The sequence below is a fragment of the Chenopodium album genome, chromosome 1, assembly GCF_948465745.1.
Source record: "Chenopodium album chromosome 1, dcCheAlbu1.1, whole genome shotgun sequence".
Lineage (NCBI taxonomy): Eukaryota > Viridiplantae > Streptophyta > Magnoliopsida > Caryophyllales > Amaranthaceae > Chenopodium > Chenopodium album.
The window spans coordinates 4,363,317-4,386,006 of NC_137834.1; the positions used below are offsets into that span (position 1 = coordinate 4,363,317).

At 34.0% G+C, this 22,690-nt stretch overlaps 6 protein-coding genes across 8 annotated transcripts; 5 read left to right on the plus strand and 1 right to left on the minus strand.

Moving 5' to 3' along the window:
• Positions 1-89: 89 nt before the first annotated feature.
• On the plus strand, positions 90-2,107 carry LOC145635612 (akuammiline synthase 2-like). The gene is made up of 2 exons (XM_081686953.1): positions 90-1,131; positions 1,472-2,107. Exons 1-2 carry the CDS (start codon positions 301-303, stop codon positions 2,105-2,107), a joined length of 1,467 nt encoding a protein of 488 aa, XP_081543079.1. The 5' UTR covers positions 90-300.
• Positions 2,108-2,827: 720 nt separating this feature from the next.
• Positions 2,828-4,235, plus strand: LOC145570413 (akuammiline synthase 1-like). The gene is made up of 2 exons (XM_081629828.1): positions 2,828-3,360; positions 3,455-4,235. Exons 1-2 carry the CDS (start codon positions 2,828-2,830, stop codon positions 4,233-4,235), a joined length of 1,314 nt encoding a protein of 437 aa, XP_081485954.1.
• A 200-nt stretch (positions 4,236-4,435) lies between these two features.
• LOC145571135 (uncharacterized) lies at positions 4,436-5,325 on the minus strand. Its single transcript, XM_081630397.1, has one exon. It carries the CDS (start codon positions 5,323-5,325, stop codon positions 4,540-4,542), a length of 786 nt encoding a protein of 261 aa, XP_081486523.1. The 3' UTR covers positions 4,436-4,539.
• Positions 5,326-8,168: 2,843 nt separating this feature from the next.
• On the plus strand, positions 8,169-11,404 carry LOC145640493 (protein HHL1, chloroplastic-like). Its single transcript, XM_081691765.1, has 5 exons — positions 8,169-8,585; positions 9,423-9,560; positions 10,530-10,616; positions 10,762-10,809; positions 10,968-11,404. The coding sequence occupies exons 1-5, from the start codon at positions 8,307-8,309 to the stop codon at positions 11,112-11,114; spliced, it is 699 nt and encodes a 232-aa protein (XP_081547891.1). The 5' UTR covers positions 8,169-8,306; the 3' UTR covers positions 11,115-11,404.
• Positions 11,405-12,140: 736 nt separating this feature from the next.
• On the plus strand, positions 12,141-14,256 carry LOC145640497 (small heat shock protein, chloroplastic-like). Its single transcript, XM_081691770.1, has 2 exons — positions 12,141-12,633; positions 13,376-14,256. Exons 1-2 carry the CDS (start codon positions 12,417-12,419, stop codon positions 13,852-13,854), a joined length of 696 nt encoding a protein of 231 aa, XP_081547896.1. The 5' UTR covers positions 12,141-12,416; the 3' UTR covers positions 13,855-14,256.
• Positions 14,257-17,405: 3,149 nt separating this feature from the next.
• On the plus strand, positions 17,406-22,517 carry LOC145635696 (uncharacterized). 3 transcript variants are annotated; one of them, XM_081687060.1, is made up of 9 exons: positions 17,406-17,610; positions 18,683-19,369; positions 19,463-19,831; positions 20,374-20,432; positions 20,521-20,595; positions 21,160-21,244; positions 21,322-21,378; positions 21,712-21,807; positions 22,064-22,517. In XM_081687060.1, exons 1-9 carry the CDS (start codon positions 17,542-17,544, stop codon positions 22,247-22,249), a joined length of 1,683 nt encoding a protein of 560 aa, XP_081543186.1. In that variant the 5' UTR covers positions 17,406-17,541; the 3' UTR covers positions 22,250-22,517. The 3 variants fall into 3 exon arrangements, with proteins under 3 accessions (XP_081543186.1, XP_081543261.1, XP_081543332.1); XM_081687135.1 differs by having other exon boundaries at positions 19,466-19,831; XM_081687206.1 differs by lacking the exon at positions 17,406-17,610 and adding an exon at positions 17,926-18,510.
• Positions 22,518-22,690: the final 173 nt, after the last annotated feature.

The following is a 22,690-nucleotide window of genomic DNA, read 5'->3' on the forward strand; positions in this document are numbered from 1 at the left end:
GTTTTCACATTACTATCTCACATCATAACAACGTGACATTTAATCCCGGATGGCTAAAGTATGCTTTGCCAATTTATGCATCTAAAGAATATACACCAATTTATGTCTCAGTAAATCTAAGGAATTTATTGTGTGAACCAAATCTGGTGAATCCAATATACACCAAATCTTTGTCTGGACCAAATATAGAAAATTCATTTGGTTTTTTCATTCTTTATTACAAATAAATTTCTTTTTCTCTTGGATGTCAAATTTCTTAGCAGTAAACATAAATCATGCTCTATATAAAGAGGCTTAAGCATGAATTGTATGTTGCAAATAACAACCATTAATACTAGCAACGAGTTTACGACAAAGAGTATAACAATGGCCACAATGATGAGGGTTGCAAGAACAGCTAAACAATACGTTAAACCATCCTCTACTACCCCTCCTCATCTTAGAAACTTCAAACTTTCCCTCTTGGATCAGCTTGCTCCTTCGTTGTACGCCCCTATGGTGTTCTTCTACCCTATGCAAAATACTCGAAACCTTAAAAATGAGCCAGTGAAACACCTAAAACAAACACTCTCCCCTTTCCTCAACCGTTTCTACCCCTTTGCTGGAAGGATTAAAGATCATGTCTCAATTGATTGTAATGATGCCGGTGTTGAGTTTTTGGAGGCTAAGGTAAACACCCGGTTAGGAGACTTCTTAAAACAACCTGATGCGAGTGCTCTCAAACACTTCCTCCCCGTTGATATTGAGTCTAAGAAAACGGGGACTAATAATTTGGTTCATGTACAAACTAATACGTTTGAGTGTGGAGGAATGGCGCTAGGCATATGTTGGTCACATAAGATCACAGATGGTGGGACAGTTTCCGCGTTCATGCGTGGATGGTCTTCTATGGCCTCTAGGTCAGGCAATGAGGTGATTCCGGAGTATGGTGCTTCTTCTTTGTTCCCTCCATTAGACTCCTCAATCACGCAACATGCACTTAAGCTAGACACGGATAGAACTTCTACAAAGAGGTTTGTGTTTGATGGATCAAAGATTGCGAAGCTCAAGGCTAGGGCTGCGAGTGAGGGTGTGCCTAAGCCTACTCGAGTTGAGGCTGTCTCGTCCCTTCTTTGGAAATGTGCAACAAAGGTAAGATATGTTTTTCGTTCATTTCATTTGTAAAGATACATAGAAAAATGTTGGAGTATCCGAATATAGAGCCTAATGTAAAAGATATAGTTATAGTTCTTAATCATTGTGCCCAGACCTTATCGTTATGTAGTGTTTGTCTTACTACAAATGTAAAAGATGTATAACGAAGCCACTTAGATCAAGTTATAACAAAAAATCGAATTCCTCAACCCAAAATGGTATGTTTAGAAACTAATAATATAGACATGGAAATTATATGTATACACATGCATGCCAAAATCTGTTGTACATACTCTTCTAGCATGAATGTAACCAAGTTTTTCTCATCTTATGAAAGGCATCAAGAGCAAACTCGGGGTCTCAGACATTATCAGTGATGTCCCAATCCATGAACATACGTCGAAGGACCTCACCACCCTTGCCAGACACTAGTATAGGCAATCTTGTTGGCTACTACGTAGCAAAGATGGAAGAAAATAATGGTGACCACATAACACACTTGAGAGATTTGGTGGCAAAGCAAAGGCAGGGGAAAACAGAGGCAATTAACAACTACGCGAAGAAGCTGCAGGGGAAAGATGCATATGTAGTGATCCGTGAGCTATTCAAAGAGGCAGGAAGCCTACTAAGAAGGGAAGATGTTGATTTCTTCAAGTGTCTTAGTACATGTGGAGATGGGTTATATGATGCCGATTTTGGGTGGGGGAAGCCAACATGGCTAAGCTTGGTTAGTTTAGGTTACAAGAATACTTTTGCCTTAAGTGAGACCAAAGAAGGTGGTGGAATTGAAGCTTGGGTGACCTTGAAAGACGATGATATGGCCTTATTTGAACGCAATTTAGAACTCCTTGCGTTTGCCTCGCCGAATCCAAGTGTCTTAGTAATGGATGAAGAATCTCAGTTGTTGAAACAAGTAGAAAGAAGATTGATATTTGATGATCCAAGCCACAACCAGACATTACTAACATGGTGAAGTATAGCACTAAATTTAATGCATTGTAGTGTTGTAATTCAAGTTTTCTAAGCTATTGCTTGCTTATTCTTTTTATTGCTAATTCTAGCATGCAAAAGAAAGTTTTTATCTTTCTTACTGTACCAAGTGGTTGATTTTCACGAGCTATAGTCATTATGCCAAATTGGTAATCCGTGGTCCCGATTCATGTTATGATTTTTATATTTTACTTAAATTATTACTAGACATGACAAAACTGACTCATATCCGATTAGCAATACCTGTCTGAATTACACGACTCAAACTTAAAATTAACTCAAATTGCAAGACATAATTTGAAGTGAAATCAAGTTTGCACCCAATCTAAAAACCCCAAACTAACAAAGACAAACCAAGTAACTCATTACCCATACACAATCAAATTACACATTACTCATACAAGATTATTCATAGCTTCGTTACTTCTTTTTTCTCAATCTTTTGCTTAGATGATTCACGCTACATATATGCAACCAGAAATTTCAGCTGCATAACCGTAGAAAAACAAAAGCTTGTGATCAATTCAAACCCCATTTTCCCAAAATTCTGACAACTTTTTTGCATCATTTTTGCTAGTTAGCAAAAAGCTCATGTAAGCATATAGCCACTAGTCATATCCAAACGCTCAATGATCTTGAAATCACAAAATCTAACGTTAAATTCCTCAAAATTATAAGAGTAGAAGGATCAAAGTTCGCGAAAATGGAAGTAGAGATCAATTCCATAGAAGCTATTAAACCTTCTAAACCAACCCCATGTCACATTAAATTACACAATCTCTCAAGCCTAGACCAACTCTCACCTAGCATCTATGTTCCCGTCCTCTTGTTCTACCGTGCCCCTTCGACACCTCACGATCGTGTTAGCCTATCTTCACAACTAAAGAGCTCACTTTCGGAGACATTAACTCATTACTACCCATTTGCAGGAAAGATGATCAAAGACGGTGTACATATCGACTGTGATGATATGGGAGCTCTTTTCTTAGAGGCCCGGGCTAAGAACAACCTTGTTGATATCCTTACATTGCCAAAACTCGAGGCCTTAAGCATGCTCTTCCCTGATGATTTGCAGTGGAAGAGCTCGAAAAATTCAAGGGTTTTGGCTGTCCAAGTTTGCTACTTTGACTGTGGAGGTTTGTCCATTGGCATTTGCATTTCAAGCAAAATTGCAGATGCTTGTACCATAGTTACCTTCCTCAACGATTGGGCTACGTATGCTCGAAAAACTGGTGAGTCGATATTTTAATTAGTAACAATACCATAATGTTATAGAGGATCGATGTGAGAGGATAACATTATCACGTGTTGTTACTGTAACAGGAAATAGTGGCCTTCCATCAATTTGCCCTTTGTTCAACACATCATTATCGATATTATTCCCTCCTAGTGATCAAATTGTCGTAACAGAGATTGAATTTACGATAGCCAATGTCGTCACAAGGAGATATGTTTTCCATTCAACAAAGATATCAGAGCTCAAAGCTAACATAGTGTCCAACTCGAAAATCCTAGAAAACCCAACTCGTGTTGAGGTTGTAACATCACTCATGTATAAATCCATAATTCAAGCAAATAAAATTCGATCTCTTGGCTTGGTAAAGACATTTATGCTAGCTCAAACGGTAAACATGCGACCTAGAATGGTTCCATCATTGCCAAGAAATACTATTGGTAACATAGTTTGGTACTTTCCGGTTATGATCATAGACAATGATGACATAAGTCTAGAAACATTGGCAACCCAAATGAGGGAATCGTTTATGAAATTATGCGACGTTGCTAAAAATGTTGAAGGGAAAGGGTGGCTTTTGATAGAGGGCAAGTTAGTAAACGACGCTGAGCATAGCCTGGACAATGCTTACAAATTTAGCAGCTGGTGCAGGTACCCTATATACGAAGTGGATTTCGGGTGGGGAAGCCCTATATGGGTTAGCACTGCCGAGTATCCTTACAAGAATAGTGTTATTATGATGGATAGCAAAGACGGAGAGGGGATTGAAGCATGGGTGACCTTGGATGAAGAAGTTATGTATGTATTTCAAAGTGATGAGGAACTTCTCAAGTTTGCATCCTTGAATCCAAGCATTTACGACAATATGCAAAATTGAGAATTTGGGTTTGTATAAATGGTGAAGTTATTGATTTTAAATAGGGTAGTAAGTGATTCGAGTCAGAGCAAGTTTTAGTTGGTTTGAGCTAAGCTTGATAAGAATTATGAGTGTTTTCGTCCTAGCTCTAGCTTCAATAAGCTTTTAGAATTCTTATTTGAGCTATGAAAGAACGGAGGGAGTAATTGCCGGTCATCTTGATTGGCAAATGCATGATAAGCAATTACAAATTCCATACATAATATAGGAAACAAAGATTTACCCTATAATATGTGACAAAAACTTGATTAAAAAAACTTAAAAATCATTTAGCACAAAGAATATTGATCACATTCTTAACAAGATATCCTTTCTTGCCCTTAAGAAACTCCCTAACACCCTTCTCATCCCCTACAAAACCCAACCCTTTCATCTCTTTGAAAAACTCTTTTCCCTCCAACTCCTTCCCCTCCCTCACAAACGCCTCGAAAACCGCCACACAAACCCCGGCATTCGGCCTCATCCCCTTCACCAACATCTCCAACACATACTCCTTAGCCTCATCAAGCATCCCGCCCGCGGCAAGCGCCTTGATCAACACAATATAAGTATAAACATTAGGAAGAACCCCAGATGACAACATCCTCAAAAACACCTTTTCAGCTTCCTTGCATTGTCCAGCATTAGCATAAGCCTCAATAACAGCAGTGTGGGCCACCACATCAGGCAATTTCCCTTTCTCTTTAATCTCCTTAAACATTTCCAACGTTTCATGGGTTAAACCATTGTTAGACATTTCGTCGAACATCTTGACTGCATTACTGATTAACCCCTCTGTTCTCATTTTCTGGAAAACTTGCTGTAAGTTCATGGGATCTTTAGATTCGGGAATGGTGGGTTTGTTGCTAAATGGGTTGTTTTGGGCGGGTTCGGGTTCGGGTTCGGAGGAAGTGAATTGGCGGGTGATGAGGTTAAAAGGGGAAAATAGTGGGGATTTGGAGGTGGAAGAGACAGGTTTAATGAGGAGAGAGAAAGAAGAGAGGGAGATTGATGGGTGAGAAGAGGAGAGACGGCGGAGAAGGTGGCGGAGATGTGGTGGTGCAACTGCCATGGTTTAACAAGGTGGAACTCTGAAAAATAAGTTTTGAGAAGACAATTGGTCAATTGATTTGGGAGTCAATGGTGATTTTTTTTTTTTTGGTATGTATTTTGTTATAAAATACTCCCTCCATTTTTAAATACTTGCTCCATTTCTCTATGCGCGGAGTTTTAGGAGAAATTGGAGCAAGTAATAAAATATGGAAGTAGTGGGATAGTTGAGAAAATAAATAATTGTAAAAAAACAAAAGTAGTGGAAGAATAGGAGGAGATAGAGTATTATGTTGGGTCCACTAAGTGTGAGAAATGAATTAAATATTGTAAAAACTTTCCAAAAAAGGAAATGGAGCAAGTATTTAAAAACGGTCGAAAAAGGAAAGTGGAACAAATATTTTAAAAAGGAGGGAATACGTAGTACTCCGTGGTGTTTGACAATACTGTTTTGCACATTAGAATAATCGTATCACATACAGTATAGAGTAAAAATGATTAAGACATTGTACCATGAATTTTATTAAGCTCATCTTCACTCAAGCTTGAGACCTAAAGTGTTTGAATTGATAAACAAAAGGAAAAAGCAAAATTTTCCTTCTATAAATGGGGCTAATTGTTTGATGACCAGACTGAGCGAGGTTATTGTAGACCTAATAGCTTATTTGTAGATATGATTGGAATTGTATGACTAGTTATCTAACGCTGTCCATTAGTAACTTAACTAGTTTTTGGTCCGGACGATGCCCCAAATCATTGTTTGTATGTAAATTATTATAACAAAATAAAGCAAGTGAAATATAAATTGGTGGCTTTATAAAAATAATATCATTTGTTAAATATTTTAAATAAAATTGAACATCAAAATTCATAATTTAATGTGCAGCAACCTAAATACTATATTGTATCAGTTTGTTTTATTTGTTAAAGAGATTTTTTTAATTATTCAACTATCATAATAAATTCCTTCTAATAAACATATTTTGTGGTTAAAACGAAAAATTATTTAAAATTATTTTGCAATTTTGGGTTATATTTTTTAATGAACTATAGCCTATATGAATTATGGTTGAGTAACTAATCAAAGAAATGAAATTAATTTTGCAAAAAATATACACATATCAGTTCACAATTAAAATTTTAGAATTTATGAACATGAATAACTCTTTTTAATACTATTTTATCATCATAAGATGTCATTGGAGCGGTGGTTAGTTAAAGTTTAATTTTAATGAATATGATGTTATGGGTTCAAATATTAATGCTAGTAAATTATAAATCTATACTTAGTATTTTAAAAAGCAAACCAAAAAAGACATATGTCATCATTCTATTACACTTCCCTATCTTCTTCTTCAACTCAATGTGTCATATGTCGTCTTACATTTTTTGTTTTTAATCATACAATTTTTCTTAACTCTTTCATTAAACACTTCATCTTCATCTCCCCTCTTAAATTTAACCTGTTTTATTTTCTCTCTTTGATTTTAGTCCCTCTATCTTCCTTCTATTAAGTCGCATTTCAAATTAAAGTCTCAAAATTTTTATTTCTTTAATTATGGTTTTAGTTACATATTACACTTATAATTATTTATTGGTATTTCCTCACTCATCTCTCAATGCAATTTCTATGAACAAGCCGTGCATTGCACGGCCCAGAAGGCTAGTTTTTATGGAAAAAACATTGATGTATAATTGTTAATAATAGGTGACATGGCAACACGTGGCGAGATTGGTGACACATGGCAAGATTACATTCCTTGCCATTGAGTTTTAATATATCTATTGAATTGATATTGATGATATTGATTGATTGACTAGTTTATTTATATACTCTCTCCGTTTTTTTTTGCAAGTGTAATGTTTTGAACTATTCCCTCCGCCCCTTAATACAATGCCTCTTTTGGTTTTTGTGTGGGAATTAAGAAAGTTGTAAATTGTTGAAAAGTAATGATTAAAAGTAGATAAGTGCATGTGTGGTTAGAGAGAGATAGAGAGAAAGAAAAAGTAGTTAAAAATAATTAAAGTGGTAGGGAGAGAAAGTGTTGGAAATTGATGTTAAAAGTACAAAAAACTAAAGAAAAAAAAATGACAACTCATCAAAAGAGGGTAATAATGTCAAAAAATACAACCTTTAAATAAAAAGAGTCATTGGCCCTGTTTGGGAGAAAGCTGAAAGCTGAAGCTGATTGAGTTAGCTGATTTTGACTAGCTGATTTTATTAACTGATTTGACTAACTTATTGTATTAACTGGTTATATAAAAGTGTTTGGTAAATAGCTGATAGCTTAAAGGTGATTGAGTATGTAAAATGACCAATAAGCTAATTGTGGGGTAGGTAGTTTAGATATGATTTTAAATTAAATGAGGTTATAAGTGTCATTTCACAATAATCAATGAATAAGCTAATTGAAAAAGCTCCTAAAATGAGCTTTTTCAAAAAGAGCTTATTTAGTGGAATAAACTCTTTCAATAAGTTTTCTACCAAACACTTATATTAGCTTGTTTGACTAGTCAATCAGCTAAAGTTAGTCAAATAAGCTAATATACCCCCAATAAGCTTACTACCAAACAAGACCATTGTATTTTGGTTTACTCACAAAGGATATGAGGTTTTGTATTAAGGGACGAAGAGAGTACTTTTTGTAGTGATCTTAAATCACAACTCCTACATAAGTAGAGTTATTGGATAGAACCTATGAAATTGAGTTGATAGTGGTTCAAAGTTTATAGACTAATTAATATTTTTTTAAAAAAATATATTAATATTGTTTGTGGGCTACAATTATCATGCCACGTGTTTAATGGATATGTTACAAAAATTTGGAAAGAAATGAAAATTCCCCTTTAACTAAATGTAAAGCTATGGTCTATGGATAAGCAAAAGTTGGCTGATTTGTCAAACTTTCAACCTCCAAAATTACAACAGCAAAACCAACACAGTAGAGTTTTAGCACAGAAGAAGACCAATTTCTAAGGAAAAAGAGAGAATTTTGCTTAAAAATGGAGGTGGGTATGTCTTTAAACCCTCTAATTAGACTACCAATGAAGTCAAGCTCAAGAACATTTGATGAATCTTCATCAATTATCAGGCACTCTTTCATTTCTACAAGAACAAAAAACCCAAATTTACAGAAAGGGCGAAATCTGCAATTTGTGGTTGAAGCCAAGGGTAAAAAGGGAATGAGTTCTCGCCTTCTTCAACGCCAACCTCCTCCTCCTTTGCCCAAGATTGAAGATGATGGCAATCCTCGTTTTGTCATCTTCATTCGTATGGCCAATGTCTGCTCTTTCTCTCATCTCTGTTTTAAATTTTACTTTATATGTTCTTTTGTTTCCAACTGTATGTATGTCATATCATGCTCTCGAGTTTATGATCTTGGCGTTGCGAATTTGAGTTTTGTGTGTTAAAGATGTCGACTTTCACTGTTTTTGTTAGGTGGGTACTTGAAATTTCCTTTTATTTTGAGCAGTATGTTATTGATTGGGCATGATGTCATATCATGCTATTGAGTGTAGGATCTAATTGTTGCATATTTGATTATTTTGTGCTGAAGATATAGACTTATATTCTTTTGTAAGTGGGTACTTGAAATTTTCTTTAACCATCAAAGTTCACAAATCCCAAGTGGTTGATTGGATATTTTGAAATTTTGGTAGCCATGATACTTTGTGGTTGAAGTAGAGATGATGATTTTATTAGACTTATTGGACAGGCTTGATGGAATCGTTGCGAGTTTTCAGTTTTGTTAAAATTAATGTGTAGAGTTTTAAGTAGTGTCTATGTATTGACTTCTTACCTAGTGATCAAGGGTCTATGTTACTCATAATTCAAGTGTAGGACACGGCTATTTTATGACTATTTTGCCGGATTTTGGCCTAAATTGAAGTTACTTGCATTTGACATTGGTACTAGAGGTAAAATGAAGAGTTGAAGTAACAATCAAGTGTTGTCGCGGAGGGCATTTTAGGTTGTTTATTTCAAATGTTTATTTTAGGTTGTTTAGAGTTGTGGTAATTGTTATCATTGTTTGCCCATTAGTGTCTTTTACCTAGTATATTGTACTTGTTCATTTTGGTTACCTTTTCATCAAATAATAGGCATCATATATTGGGCAGGTATACCTATGGTACCCTCTTAATCTAGTTACTGGTGGTACAACTGCAAAGATTATGGTTGCTGCAAAAGATAATATCCTCGGGAAATACATTTACAAGGATACAATTGCTAGAAATCTTGCAGCAGTGGTTTATCGAGTAAGTTCTCTGATCATTGTCTTTGATCTTGAAATTAGCACTATTCCTGTACAATTTGCCTTGGATGTGTGAACTTTGCAAGAACAAACAATAATAACATCCTTCTCATGTGATTCATGTCGAGGCAAAGTCTGAGCAGGTCCAAATTTACACTACCTATACATGAACCCTAAGTGAAAAATTCCATAGAGGTTGTAAGCAGTCCGCTGGTCTAAATATACATTTATAAAGAATAATTGGTTCTTCATAGCAAATAGTACCTAAAAGCATGATGTAGTAAGTTTAGATGTTAAAAATTGCAAGTCTCAAGTTGCTGGTCACTGAGGCACTTAAAGATTATTGAAAAGAGCAGTGGACGACTGGGTTGTGGCTTAATCTTCGTATTAATTTACTCTATATTCCTTTTTTATTGCCACATTGAATCTTTATTACTACAGACCTGAAGTAAAGCTAATGATGTTCAGTTATTCTAAGCTGGCAAAGATATAATCAGATTCTTAAAAGTTAGTCAGGAAGTAAGTTATCTGTCATATAAAGATTAGAAGATATTAAACATACTGCCAAACTGAAATGTTCCACTTGAAAGGGCTAAACGAACTCATATTGTGCGGTTCCATCTAAATTTGCTCTTCATACTCTTTGTTGTATCTTGTGTTTATTCAGAGATTATGCTCTCGTATTTTTTTATTTGTTACTCCTTACTCTGTATCTATTTAGGTTTTTATTGATCGGTGAAGAACCTGCTTCTCTTTTCCTTCTTGCTTTTCTAGTTGTTATCGTGTTATCCTAGTATTGCGGTTTTGCCTATAAAATTGGAAGCTGAAACTTGTTCTGTATCTTTTAGTATCTACATTCTTTCAAATTAGATTTTCCTTATAGTCAGCAGGATTGCAACACTCACTCTTTATACATCTGAGGCGCATTTATTCAGATATGCCTCCCTAATACTTGTTATATGTGCTTGTTCAGGATGAGAAGGAGTTAATAAAGATTGCACAGAAGCAATTCCGTATTTTGAGGAACGCAACTGAATTCAGATATGGCTACAAGCTTGTTGTAATGTTTCTGCAGCCATCACTTAGCTAGCTTGATATTTCCTACTCAAATCTTCCTTTTTCCTTATATTGGTTGATGCAACTTTCTAAACCTTTTTACATCAGTGCGTTAGAGTTAAATTTCTGATCATTGTTTATAAATGCAGGAAAATTGTGATATAAAAACGGCTCTTACTCCTAAAAATGTTATTGAGGTAACTTATTGCTTTGTTATTATTTACTCTGTACTTCCATATTTTGAACAACAAATAATAGAAGATAAATAGGTCTGAGAACATTGATGCTGATGTCCAGTAGCTCATTCATTTTTGATCTGTTACTGCTGCTGATGGAATTTCACTTTTCTGTTCAGCTGCCGACTCAAGATCAGCTCAAGACGGTGGTTGATAAGGTTAAAGACTTCTTTGGAGATGCGAAGGAATCCTTTGGTAAGCTGACAACATTAAACACAACCTCTGAAGAAGGGGCAGAGGAAGCTTCAGCAGAAAAATCCAAGTGAGTGTAATTTGTTTGGGAAGTTGAGGGACATCGTATTATGTTCATGTGCATTTTTCCATGTTGTTTGGTCGAAAGGTTGAAATCGATGCTATGAGTCCCATGTAAAGGTGTAACACCATGATATGAGGAGGCACAATGTCCTCCATGTATGATAAAGGAGAGCAGCATTATACGGTTTTTGGTTTTCGACGCTTTGTCCTTGTAATTGCATCAACAGGCAAATGATCTCATTGTACTAATCTTGTAGAAAATTACAGAATTTTTCATACTACAAAAATTTCCTTTTATGTACATGCAGACTTGGTTTATTCTTTCTGTTATTGATGAAGCATGCTGAGATTGCTCTGTTTATATTTCATTTTTCTACTAGTTGGACAAAGAATTGTGATTATGAATATGGATTAGATAGGTTTTACAATAATTGCTTAATCTTTAGAGAATGACTGTCATACTTTAATGTTCCTTTTAAAAAATAAAAATATGAACCCAGAAAGTTTTGGCCACTTCAATGATAAACTCTGATTCCTCAGCTTTGAGAGGAGTTTGATAAAATTACCACCATCATTAAAAACTACCAGTAAAAAATAAAATAAATAAATTATATGCATCAATATATTAACGCATCTTGTATACTTGTATCACGGTTGCATACTTGCATTGCACTATAAATTTAACATATAAGGGCAACATCTTCAAATTACATAAAAGTCAAGAACATTGTATAGTCGTTTGGTCAATAATTAAAAGATTTTCGCTTAATCGTCAAAACAACTGGGAACAATGATTTTACACAAAGTACTGTGCTCAATCAAATAACTCACTTTTTAAAAATTGAGCCACATGAACAAGACAGTATCCTATAAACTTCACGAGCAAGACAACTTTTTTTCTTTTTTTTTTTTTTTTTTTTTTTTGTGTGTGTGTTCCACCCGATTTATTCTTTGAGCTAATCCGAATTCGATTTCGATGATCAATTTTGGATGGTTAGATTCTAGGCCCCTTTCAATTGTTATTGTGGGGAAAATACTTACACGAATTACTATAACTCTTGGTCCAGTGAGAAGAAAATACTGTAAACATTCATGAGAAGTCTAGAAGCTTGATATGCACATGATTTTTACAACAATTCCAAAAATCCAAAACCCAGAAAAATCTTTGCTTCCAGAAATGTCCACTAGAAACCCCACTAAAACAACTTCTATATATAGCATCTCATAAATTCAAAAGTACTGTAACATTATTATATCAGCAAAATCTAACATTATCCAATTTCCCAAATCAACTTTTAATTCATCAATCAAACATGGCTCAATCACTTTCCCAATTTAGCAACACAATCCCCTTTACAAAATCATCTAACACTTTTTGTGGGCATTCTTATTTTTACCCAAAAAAATTTCAGCAAAAAAAATCCAGCTTTAATGGAGGAATTAAAGCCATGAAAGCTGATCGAAGGGAAAATCCTGAATATTTGCAGAAATCTGGATTGAGGAGGAGAGAACCTTCTGCTGCTCCTATTGGTAATTTCATTAAATCCTTGGTTATTTTTTTCTGTTCTTGTTTTTTATTAAATTTATAGATTGGTCATTTTTTTTTTAAATTTATTTGATCATACTTTTCTTGGGTTTGTCATATAAAGTTTAGAATTAAGTGTTAGAGAGATCATATCAAACTATTGAATTAAATTGAAGTAAACTTTAGTTAATTATAAATATATTTGTTTGATGAGAACACTATAAAACAGAGTAGCTCACTGTAAAAATTAATTTGTAGGTACATTGTTTATGCTTTTGTGTTGTAATTGAAATTGATGAAAATTTTAGGATTAATTTCCTTTTAGCAATTTCTTTGTTTAAAATTTATGTTCACTTACAAAGTATTTCACTATTTCATACTAATCTAGATGTCCGGAAAATATTGTTGCATAGCACGGTTGAATTTCTTAACACGACCATTAGTCCATCACTTATAGGTGAAGGGGTTTAGGGGTAGTGCACTATTTTAAATTAAATTAAGGTCTTGAAAGTTCGGTTTAATGTGACAATTAATTTGAGACGGATTGAGTATGCATATATGTGGGTGGTTAGCCATATGCTTGTATGTTGGATGGTGTCATGCCAAAGTTTCTAGATTTCAATTTCATCCCCATAAAATGTGCTAGACTAATGATTTTTTATTCTATGTGCCCAAACTAATGAAATAATTTTGAGCTAGAACTTTATGTATGATGCAATCTTACAGTGAATGAGTTACCAATTTCAGGGTTATGGGACAGGTTTCCATCTGCAAGAACAGTGCAACAAATGTTGGATACAATGGACAGGGTGATGGAAGAGCCGGTTGCATACAACAGCAGTTGGCAATCGCCACTGCCCAACAACGGAGGCGAGTACGTGCGTGGGCGAACACCATGGGAGATTAAAGAAACTGAGGGTGCATATAAGCTGAGGTTTGACATGCCAGGAATGACTAAAGAAGATGTCAAGCTTTGGGTGGAGGAGAAAATGCTAGTTATCAAGGCCGAAAAGGTGTCGAAAAGTAAGGATGGTCAAGAGAATGGTGCAGTGGAAAATGAAGGAGATTGGCCTGCTAAGAGCTTTGGTAAGTATAGCAGCCGGATTGTGTTGCCTGAGAATATCGATTTTGAGAAGATCAAAGCTGAAGTTAGAGATGGTGTGTTGTATATAACCATTCCGAAAGCTAGTATTAGTAGCAAGGTGCTAAGCATCAATGTGGAATAATGTTGGGTTAACATGATATGATCCTCCCTGCTTGTCTATGCTAGTGTTAACTGTTAAGCAAGTGGTGCAAGTAATTCTATGTACTAGTAGCAGTTTTTGTATCAAATTAGCACTAGTAATGTATTCACTACTACTTTTAGAAGGGAGGGTTAATTCTCTAAATTGAATGTTAAGTATAATATAGCCATAATAGGATTGTATATTTGTAAACTTTGGGGTTCGATGTTAAAACCGGAGAAATAATAGAGGATACATTTTTAAGACTACAAAAAAATTGTTTGGAACCATTTATGGCTATTAGAGTCAATGATGGATTACGTGTTTGTAACTTGCAAAATCAGTAGTTAAGAATTGAAGTAGATGGATGCAAATATGCAATCGGCCAATTGTTGTGTCCTCTAATGAATTAGATGATGTACTTTTTATTTTTTAGTAGTTGTATCATACGAGGTTTGAAAACTAAAAAAAAAATTTCAATACTTGAATTCAGAACAATTTTGGATTTTTTTTTTTTTAAAAAAATCAAAACTGAGGAAAATGAAGGAGTTGCATTTATAAAAAATAAAAAAAAAAAAATAATAAAAAAAAATAAAATAAAAAGGTAAAGTAATAAGGAAGTTCTGACTGAAATTTATTTGTAATTAGAATAATTTGGATATAATCTTCCTCTAATAAGTTCAAAGGGACATGTTGAATTGGCTATGAATCATAAAACGTCAATAATTTATAAGGATCATTTAAGATGTAAGCATGAATTTGTTGGATATTAGCCGTACATAATTTCTCTATTATTAAAGATTTAAACATTAATTAAACGTAAAGAAATCACCAAATCTAACTCAAAATCGCTTGGCCAAGTCATGTAAAATATACACTATGATTACATTTTTTTTTAATATGAAATTAAATAGCAACAACGGTCTTTTTTGGATTGAGGTGACCTCAACATCAGAAAGGTCCAAAAACTTGACTATCAATTAAAAAATGTATTAGCCGTTGGAAAGAACTGTTATAGACTGAATTTGGCGCCTGGATAATTCACCTTAAACAAAATAGAATTATGCATTAGGAAAAAGGTTGTCTAAATGACCAAAAAGTTATAATTATTTTTTTATTATTTTTTTTCTTGTTTGCTTATAATTGCATTAAAAAAAAAAGTCATATATTAATGTGTAGATCGAGTATATGAGTAGTTTTATTTTTTTTTTATTTTTTTTTTATTTTTTTTTTTTGGTGTTCCAAACGGTTCACCCTTTGGGCTAATCCGGATTCGGGGATCAGTTCTGGGTGGTTAGGTTCCAGTCCCCTCCCGATTGTTGTTGCGGGGGATCGAACACGAGTCCTCCCTACCAAGTGTAGTCTCAATCACCACTACACCAACAACCAATTGGTAAGAGTATATGACTAGTTAAATGTGAAAAAATACCAAAAGATAGATATACCCGGGTGTATAATAGTTACTCTAAGTGGAACTTATAATTTGCTTATCTATACACTCGGTATCAATCACATTTATCTTTTTATGATTTACTCCATCCAGTTATTATTTTAATTGTAGATTTTCTCAATAATGCAAAATACTTTTCAAATTTAAAGATATACGATATTATCTCTAATGACACCTGTATCGAGGAAATTGATAGCAAAATTAGTACTGATCAACAACAATAAACACATCAGTTAATTAGCACTATATTCATCCAAAAATCACAGCTAACAAGTTGAGGTGCATCTTTGATAATATGAATTAAATTATTTTTACAAGTTACAAAAAATCAAACAACTAACTTAGAGCAAGTTTAGTGACATCATCATTTTAAGTCTTAAGACTTTTGCTTAAGACTTTTCCCATTTTTCTTCAAAAATCTCAAGCAAGTTTCAAATTGAGTCTTGAAATTTCAAGACTCAACTTAAGACTTGAGATTGGGACCCACTACTTCCACCTCACTTTTATTTTTATTATCCTTTTTTTTTCTTACACTTTTTTACATATAATATGTCAATTATTTAAGTCTTAGGGCTAAAGTGATAAATTTGTGTAAGTCTTAGTGAGTCTTAACAAGATTTTGATGACATCATTTTCAATGGGGACCACCAAAAATGATGTCACATCCAAGTCTTAAACTTGCTCTTAACTCATAATTCGTCAAGTTAACATGCACACATTTTGAGCTATGTATTTAGTGCTCAACAATTGACCTTTAATTACAGAAGATGTATTACACTTTTTAGTAATAGTATCATTATTTATTTATTTATTTATTAATTTGACAAAATAGTAATGGTATCATACCAAACTATGGACCTGTTCATATTTACTGAACTGAACTGAATTAATTGGAGCTGAATTGAGCTGAAATGAATATTTTATGAGAGGAAAATTAAGAGCTGAACTGAACTGAATTGAACTGAACTGATTGGAGCTGAACTGAAATGAATTGAACTGATTAGAGCTGAACTGAACTGAACTGAAATTAAGTAAATGTGAACAGGCCCCATGTATATCAATTTTTTTTTATTATGACCAATTACCAATGGTCCAATGGCCAAAGTTCATAAACTTTTATCCAAAATTTTCTTAGAAAACAACAAGTATAGGATACCATTGAGAATATTCTTGAATTTTCAATTTAAATAAACCAATATCCCACCATTTTATTTCTTTATTTTCTCATTAATATGTGAGAGAATCCATCTTAATTTCATTACGAAATACAAAGTATTATAATCGAATAGAATCGCAATTAGATATATATATATATATATATTTTTTTTTTTTTCTAAAATCACGAATGTATAATTCTATAATCTTGTAAATAAAATATCAAACAAGATAAATCTTCTATTTTTCCTAACAAAATCTATACTAATATATTAAAAGGCACTATAAAAACGTCTATGTGCCACGTAGATCCTTTGACATTACGCCACATCACAACCACTTATAACAAAGTTGGCCAATTAACCATCTTAGCCCATTATCAAGCGTATTATAAATATGAAAACAATGTACATAAATGTAAACCACGTGATTTAATTATTAAAAAATAAAAACACATTGAATAATATCGATTTCATATTTCAAAATCATTAAAAAAAAAAAAAAAAAAAAGCCCCAATTGCACGATTATAAAAATAGCAACTCGGGGCAACGCCCAGGTTACTCACTAGTAAAAGTTAAAACTCATTTTTTTTTCCTGCTATAAATTAAATAAGATTATATCATAAAAATGAGATGAATAAATGGAATCAAACCCTAACAACACTCGTTTTGAGGGAGACTCGGTTTATCTTCATGTTAAATAATAATCGTTTATCTAATGGTATTTATGTAAATTATTCAACAAAATATTTTCGTAAATAAATCTAACATTTATGTACCCGTAATTGATAAAAGTTGTTGATTTATTTAAAGAAATAGATCAATTAAAAAAATCAAAAGAAAAAGAGCTCCTACTATAAATTGAAAAATCAATAAGCAACCAAAAATACTAAAAAGGGCACTTTTTCCCAAAAAAAAGTTGCTCATCTGGGCTCTACCCTGCTCCTTCAGCAAATTCAAATTTAAAACTATACACAATTTTACATCCCCTGAATTTTATTTTATTTCCCAGAAAATTTAACATTTTAAACCGTTTTCTTCACCCACTCTCCAATTTTCTCTCTCTAAAACACAGAGCAAAATCAATGGCGGAATCAGCTTGTTTAAGACGTTCATTTTCTAATCCTTCTGAAACTTCCCATGATTTTTCAGAGGTTTGTTTGTTCATTTCTATCCCAGATAATCTACATTTTTAATTTTAATTATATTTCAGCTGATTCTTATAATTTTTTCTTGAATTCTTAACTGGGTTTTGTTTTTCTGCTTAATTTTGCCCATTTATGAACTGGGGTTTTGTATTTATGCTCAAATTTGTTGTTGTTGCATAATTTCTAATTTTGGCTTTCAATATTCACTTGCTGCATTATATATTTATATGGGTGTTTCAATTTATTATTGTATTTTCAATGTAATTGCTTGAATTTGTACTTAGAAGCTAAAATTATTATGTTTTCAATTGGTTGAAAGTGGGTAGTAATTTGTTGTAATAGTATTTAATTAGCTTAGAAGTATAATATAATGCTTGAATTCTGAAGGAGATCCGTGTTGCGTATGCTTTAGTATGAAGTATGTACATACACTAAATGATCCAAATTTATAGTATGGTACAAAATTAGTTGGGTATGCAATAAGAGAATTTAAGGTGATTTAAGTGTACGAAGATGGGTTTGCAAGAGCATATAGCATTAGATCGAAGTGAATGGAGGATAACAATCTTTGTGGATGATCCCGGGAGATAAATTCTTGGTTCATGTAGCCGACCCCATACTTTTGGGATTAAGGCTTTGGTATTGTTATTGCTGTTGTTGTTAGTTAGTATTGTTTGATCAATTATTCTGTGTAAATCAAAGGAGAGGTTTTTCAAAATTCGCGCTTGTTGAGGACAGTTTCTATAGTTACTTGGGTATGCAACTTGTAGCTCATCTGACTGTCTTTGAGTTTGTCTATTTGCTGGTTCATATTCATATTGCACCAATGTTGCTTTGTTTGGACAAGATTGAAGTTGAGGTTTCTCATTATAAGCTTTAACTGTGATGGTTTCGACAAGCAGTATGGTAAGTATTATATCTGGACAGTTCAATTTAATTCTGTAGGACTTGATAAATGAAATTTGTTGAGTAATATGATTTCTATACATCTCTGAGCATCTTACTGTCAAATGTTAAATATTAGTATTGAATGTGAGGAGTTCAGCTGGAATATTGATCAGAACATTTTATCTAATAGGGAGATCCGGTTCGTGCACTTGGAGACTCTATATCTTTTGGGAGATATATGTCAGAGTCCTTGGCTTGGGAGAAATGGTCAACTTTTTCTCACAATCGTTATCTAGAAGAAGCAGAAAAGTCTTCCAAACCTGGATCTGTTGCCAAGATGAAAGCTTATTTTGAGGCCCATTATGGGAGGATTGGTGCAAAGAAACAGGCAGCCCTAGAGCAAGCAAGTGATGATTCTAGTTTTGTTGAATCAGAAATTTTCTCGAGCTCGAGCTCACCTGCATTGAATCTAGATATGACAGTTCCCAGCAGTCATTCAACTGTTAATGAACTTCGAAGGAGCTTGAGCTCCCCTGCACTGAATCCAGAAACAGCCCTTCTTAATAGTTATTCAACCGCTGATGAATTTCCAAGGAATGATACCCCCAATGTGGAGCCTCTGAGTGTCATTGTCAGTTCCTGTGACTCGTCCAAAACCAAAGAACTACAAAATGAGGAAGACATAATTGTGGAACCAAGTTCAAACATTGATTACAAGGAGTGTCCTGAGGTTCAAGTAGACCAATGTGAGGATGCAGAAGTAAATGCTAGCATCACCGAGAACTCTGTTGAGATCAAGATTGACTTGTCTACAGATGCATTGGAAAGTGATACCATTCTGATCACCCCAGAAAGGGAGGTGACTGTGACTATAGAGGTATAGCATCACTTATACCTCTCTTTTCTTATCAGTGGTTTATGTATATATTTTATTTTCTGTGTTTAATACTAGTTACTATTGATGCTCCAGAAGGAAGCAAAGACGGACAAGTTGGACTTAAGAAGCAAGCAGAAACCAACAGATTCATCATTGAAAAGTTCAAAAAAAAGCAATGTGTCCAAGTTATCATCCTCTCTTGCTAGACTTGCAACTCCAGTTCGGCCTAAAAAGGATTGTAGTGGCACGCTTAGCACTCCTAAGTTGGCAAAGGAGTCTATTGAGATGAAAAAATCAACTTCAAAATTGGTTCAAATGTCAATCAATGTTAATTCTGATGTTAAACTAATGAATAAATCTTCTTCAGTTTCCCACAAAACTGGAATAGAAAAGGCCTTCACTCCTCTGGCCAAGATGATAAGACAAAGCTTTGTCCACACACCAGCTCCAAGTACTAGTAGGGTATGTATTTTTCATCTCTGTTGTGAGCTTGTTGATATTAATTGATGAATGCTGTCTCCATCAATAGTGGATTTCTTCACAATATTTGCAACCCGTTTGATCCTCTCAATGGAATTTATTATCTGCTATGTAATTGCATAACTAAATAAAAAAAATAAAAAAATTCTATTATTGCAATAGAAGAACCTAGATGGAGGGAATTGAAATTGATTTGAAGAAATGGATTTAGTGGTGCATATTGCACTTGATAGAATCGAATGAAGTGAGTGGTAATTAGAGATTATTGTTGTCGTTTCTCTCTCTAATGATAAGGTGAAATTTCATTTCATGATTTAAACAAAGACCAAGTATGTTTATAGATATAATCTTCTAATTTCACACTTAGACCAATATTTTCTTAGTATTAGAAAGAAACCACTAAACACTTGTTGCAGACTTTGAACAAATAGTTTATTGATGTGCTAACTGTTTAAAAGCTAAACGGTTTTAGTGTTGTTCTGAACATTATTCTAAGAAGTAATGAGATACGTTTCGTATTGTAGGCATCTGTCAACAGTGTTTCACGGCATCCATCCGGAACTCCGCAAACAGAAAATAGGAGGTATGCTTTATTCAATTATTCCATTGAAGTGTTTCTTATTGTGATGTGCTCAACTTTATGAAACTTAAGCTTTCATGTCTGTCTACAGAAGCAGAATAGCTCTTGAGAAGTCATTTGCGAGGAATAGATCACTGGACCAGAAATTGCAGTCGCCCTCTGTCAGGTAAGAATAACAATAACTCATCCAGCCTTATAAAAAGTTGAAGGTCTTGTCCATGAGACTTTTGTTCATAAAGCCAACAGTTAACTTCTAACTGAATGTTATCATGTGACTCAACTTTGCAATAGTTTCCTCAGCTTAATTATCTATACCATACGTTAAACTCATGTATTATATATGCAGTTAGGAATAAGGAGCAAGTTAATGTAGTTGGATCTCATATCATGCAGTATATGTATGTCTGTGGAAATGTAATTAGTAAAACCACGATATAAAATATAAAGTCTTAAGTGATGTGGTTTGTAACAATTAGATAATTGAATTATACAAGATACTGATCTCTCAGTCTGCGGGAGCTATTCTTGTGTTTACTTTCGATGTATTTCTTGGGATTTGTTTGCCCTGTTTTGATTCCCTATTCCAGATCTGATAAGTTTCTCCAGCATATGTTGTGCAAAGCTAAGTGTGACTTCATTTCTGTCATCTTCCTTGACGAGGAAAAAAAATAGTACAGCTAACATTATTTCTCATTGAAACTTTGACTGACGAGCACATGTCACTTGACAGTACTAAGAAGTCTGCAGCACAATCTCCAATCACATTCTCTCCTTTCAGTTTTAGGACTGAAGAAAGAGCAGTAAAACGTAGAGAGGTAAGCCCCAGATTTTTATGATTCCTTGATTTTACTGTGAATTAACTTCTCCTAATCTTTTGTTTTATATCTGCCAGTTTTTTGAAAGGTTGGAGAAGGAAGCAGAAAATCAGAAGATGCTTGATAAAGCTAAGGTGCTTATGATATCATAATTTTCTGAAACTCAAACATAAAAGAAAGAACTTTCTAATAACTGTGGGAAGGAGCCAAGGACCTAATCTAGGAAAAGGAGTATTTGTAAAATTCTGGACACCTGTGCTATCACCAACACCTCTGTGGCTCACAATCTGTCTTATGACAAAAACTGATAACTAAATCACTCAAATAATCCATTGATTGCGCAATTGCTGAATGAATATCACTGGTTTTACTTAGTTTCTTCATATCTTCTCATGTAGTCAGCTTGATAAACTTGCCTTCTTTCCAGTACATATACTCATAATTGACATTTGTAAACCTGCATGCAGGTAAAATCAAAAGCTGATTTCAGGAAAACATCACAGAGTGTGAATTTATCCAGTGCTGCAGCAGACAGAAGAGAAATTTTAAGTGATAAAACAAAGGTCTTCCATCTTGTATACTGTTACTTGCATCTTGCACCTTTTATGTTCGATTTTTGTTTATTACTAGTAATTTACATGATAAAGGGTTGTTTATTACCATTGTTCTCCTATCTCCTTTCAACTTTCACCAGATAATCTTGCAGGGAAACATAGCCATCCTTGCATGTTATTCAATTCTTTTATAACTTTGATGGGATCCAATCCTGCTTGTCCCATTTCTCTCTAGTCTCGTGCTTATTTTTGCTTTCACTTGCAGATTTCTGTTGCACGACCACTGCCACCAAAGTGTGAAAGTAAAACTTCAACCAACCTGGTGGGAGGAAGAAGCTCTCAGCCTCCTCGAAGTAACGCTGGTTCTAAACCTGCTTCAGGAAACAAGCCAATTCCAGTCATGCCGACCAAGAAGAAGAGACATGAAAATGCCTCTCCTAACATCCTTTGACAGTAAGATCTCCCAAATGGAAACTACTGTTAGCTTTCCACATTCCACCAATCCACCTTATGCTGTGTATTGTATTCATTCTCTTGTGAGTGTACAAGTTTTGCAGTCCATTTTTTTAAGATCACGGTGCTTGTGTATAGAAGGAAGACTGAAGTTATAGAATCAATGAATCATTGTCTGTCAGTCTCTAAAGTTGTACCACTTTGTGCTGAAAATAAAAGCAAGTAATTTACAGCCTATTCAGCTGTTTATGAGAGTTTATCTCTCGTACGAGTTATTTCATGTTGTTCTTTTGATTTAATGGAAATTTTGTCCCACTCTTACCACGCCAATGGTAGATATGACTTTAAATGTAATGTTGACATTACATTTTGTTATTCATTGAATTTCACTCAGATATAGTAAAATTAACACAGGTTTACCTAAATCACAAATCCCTGT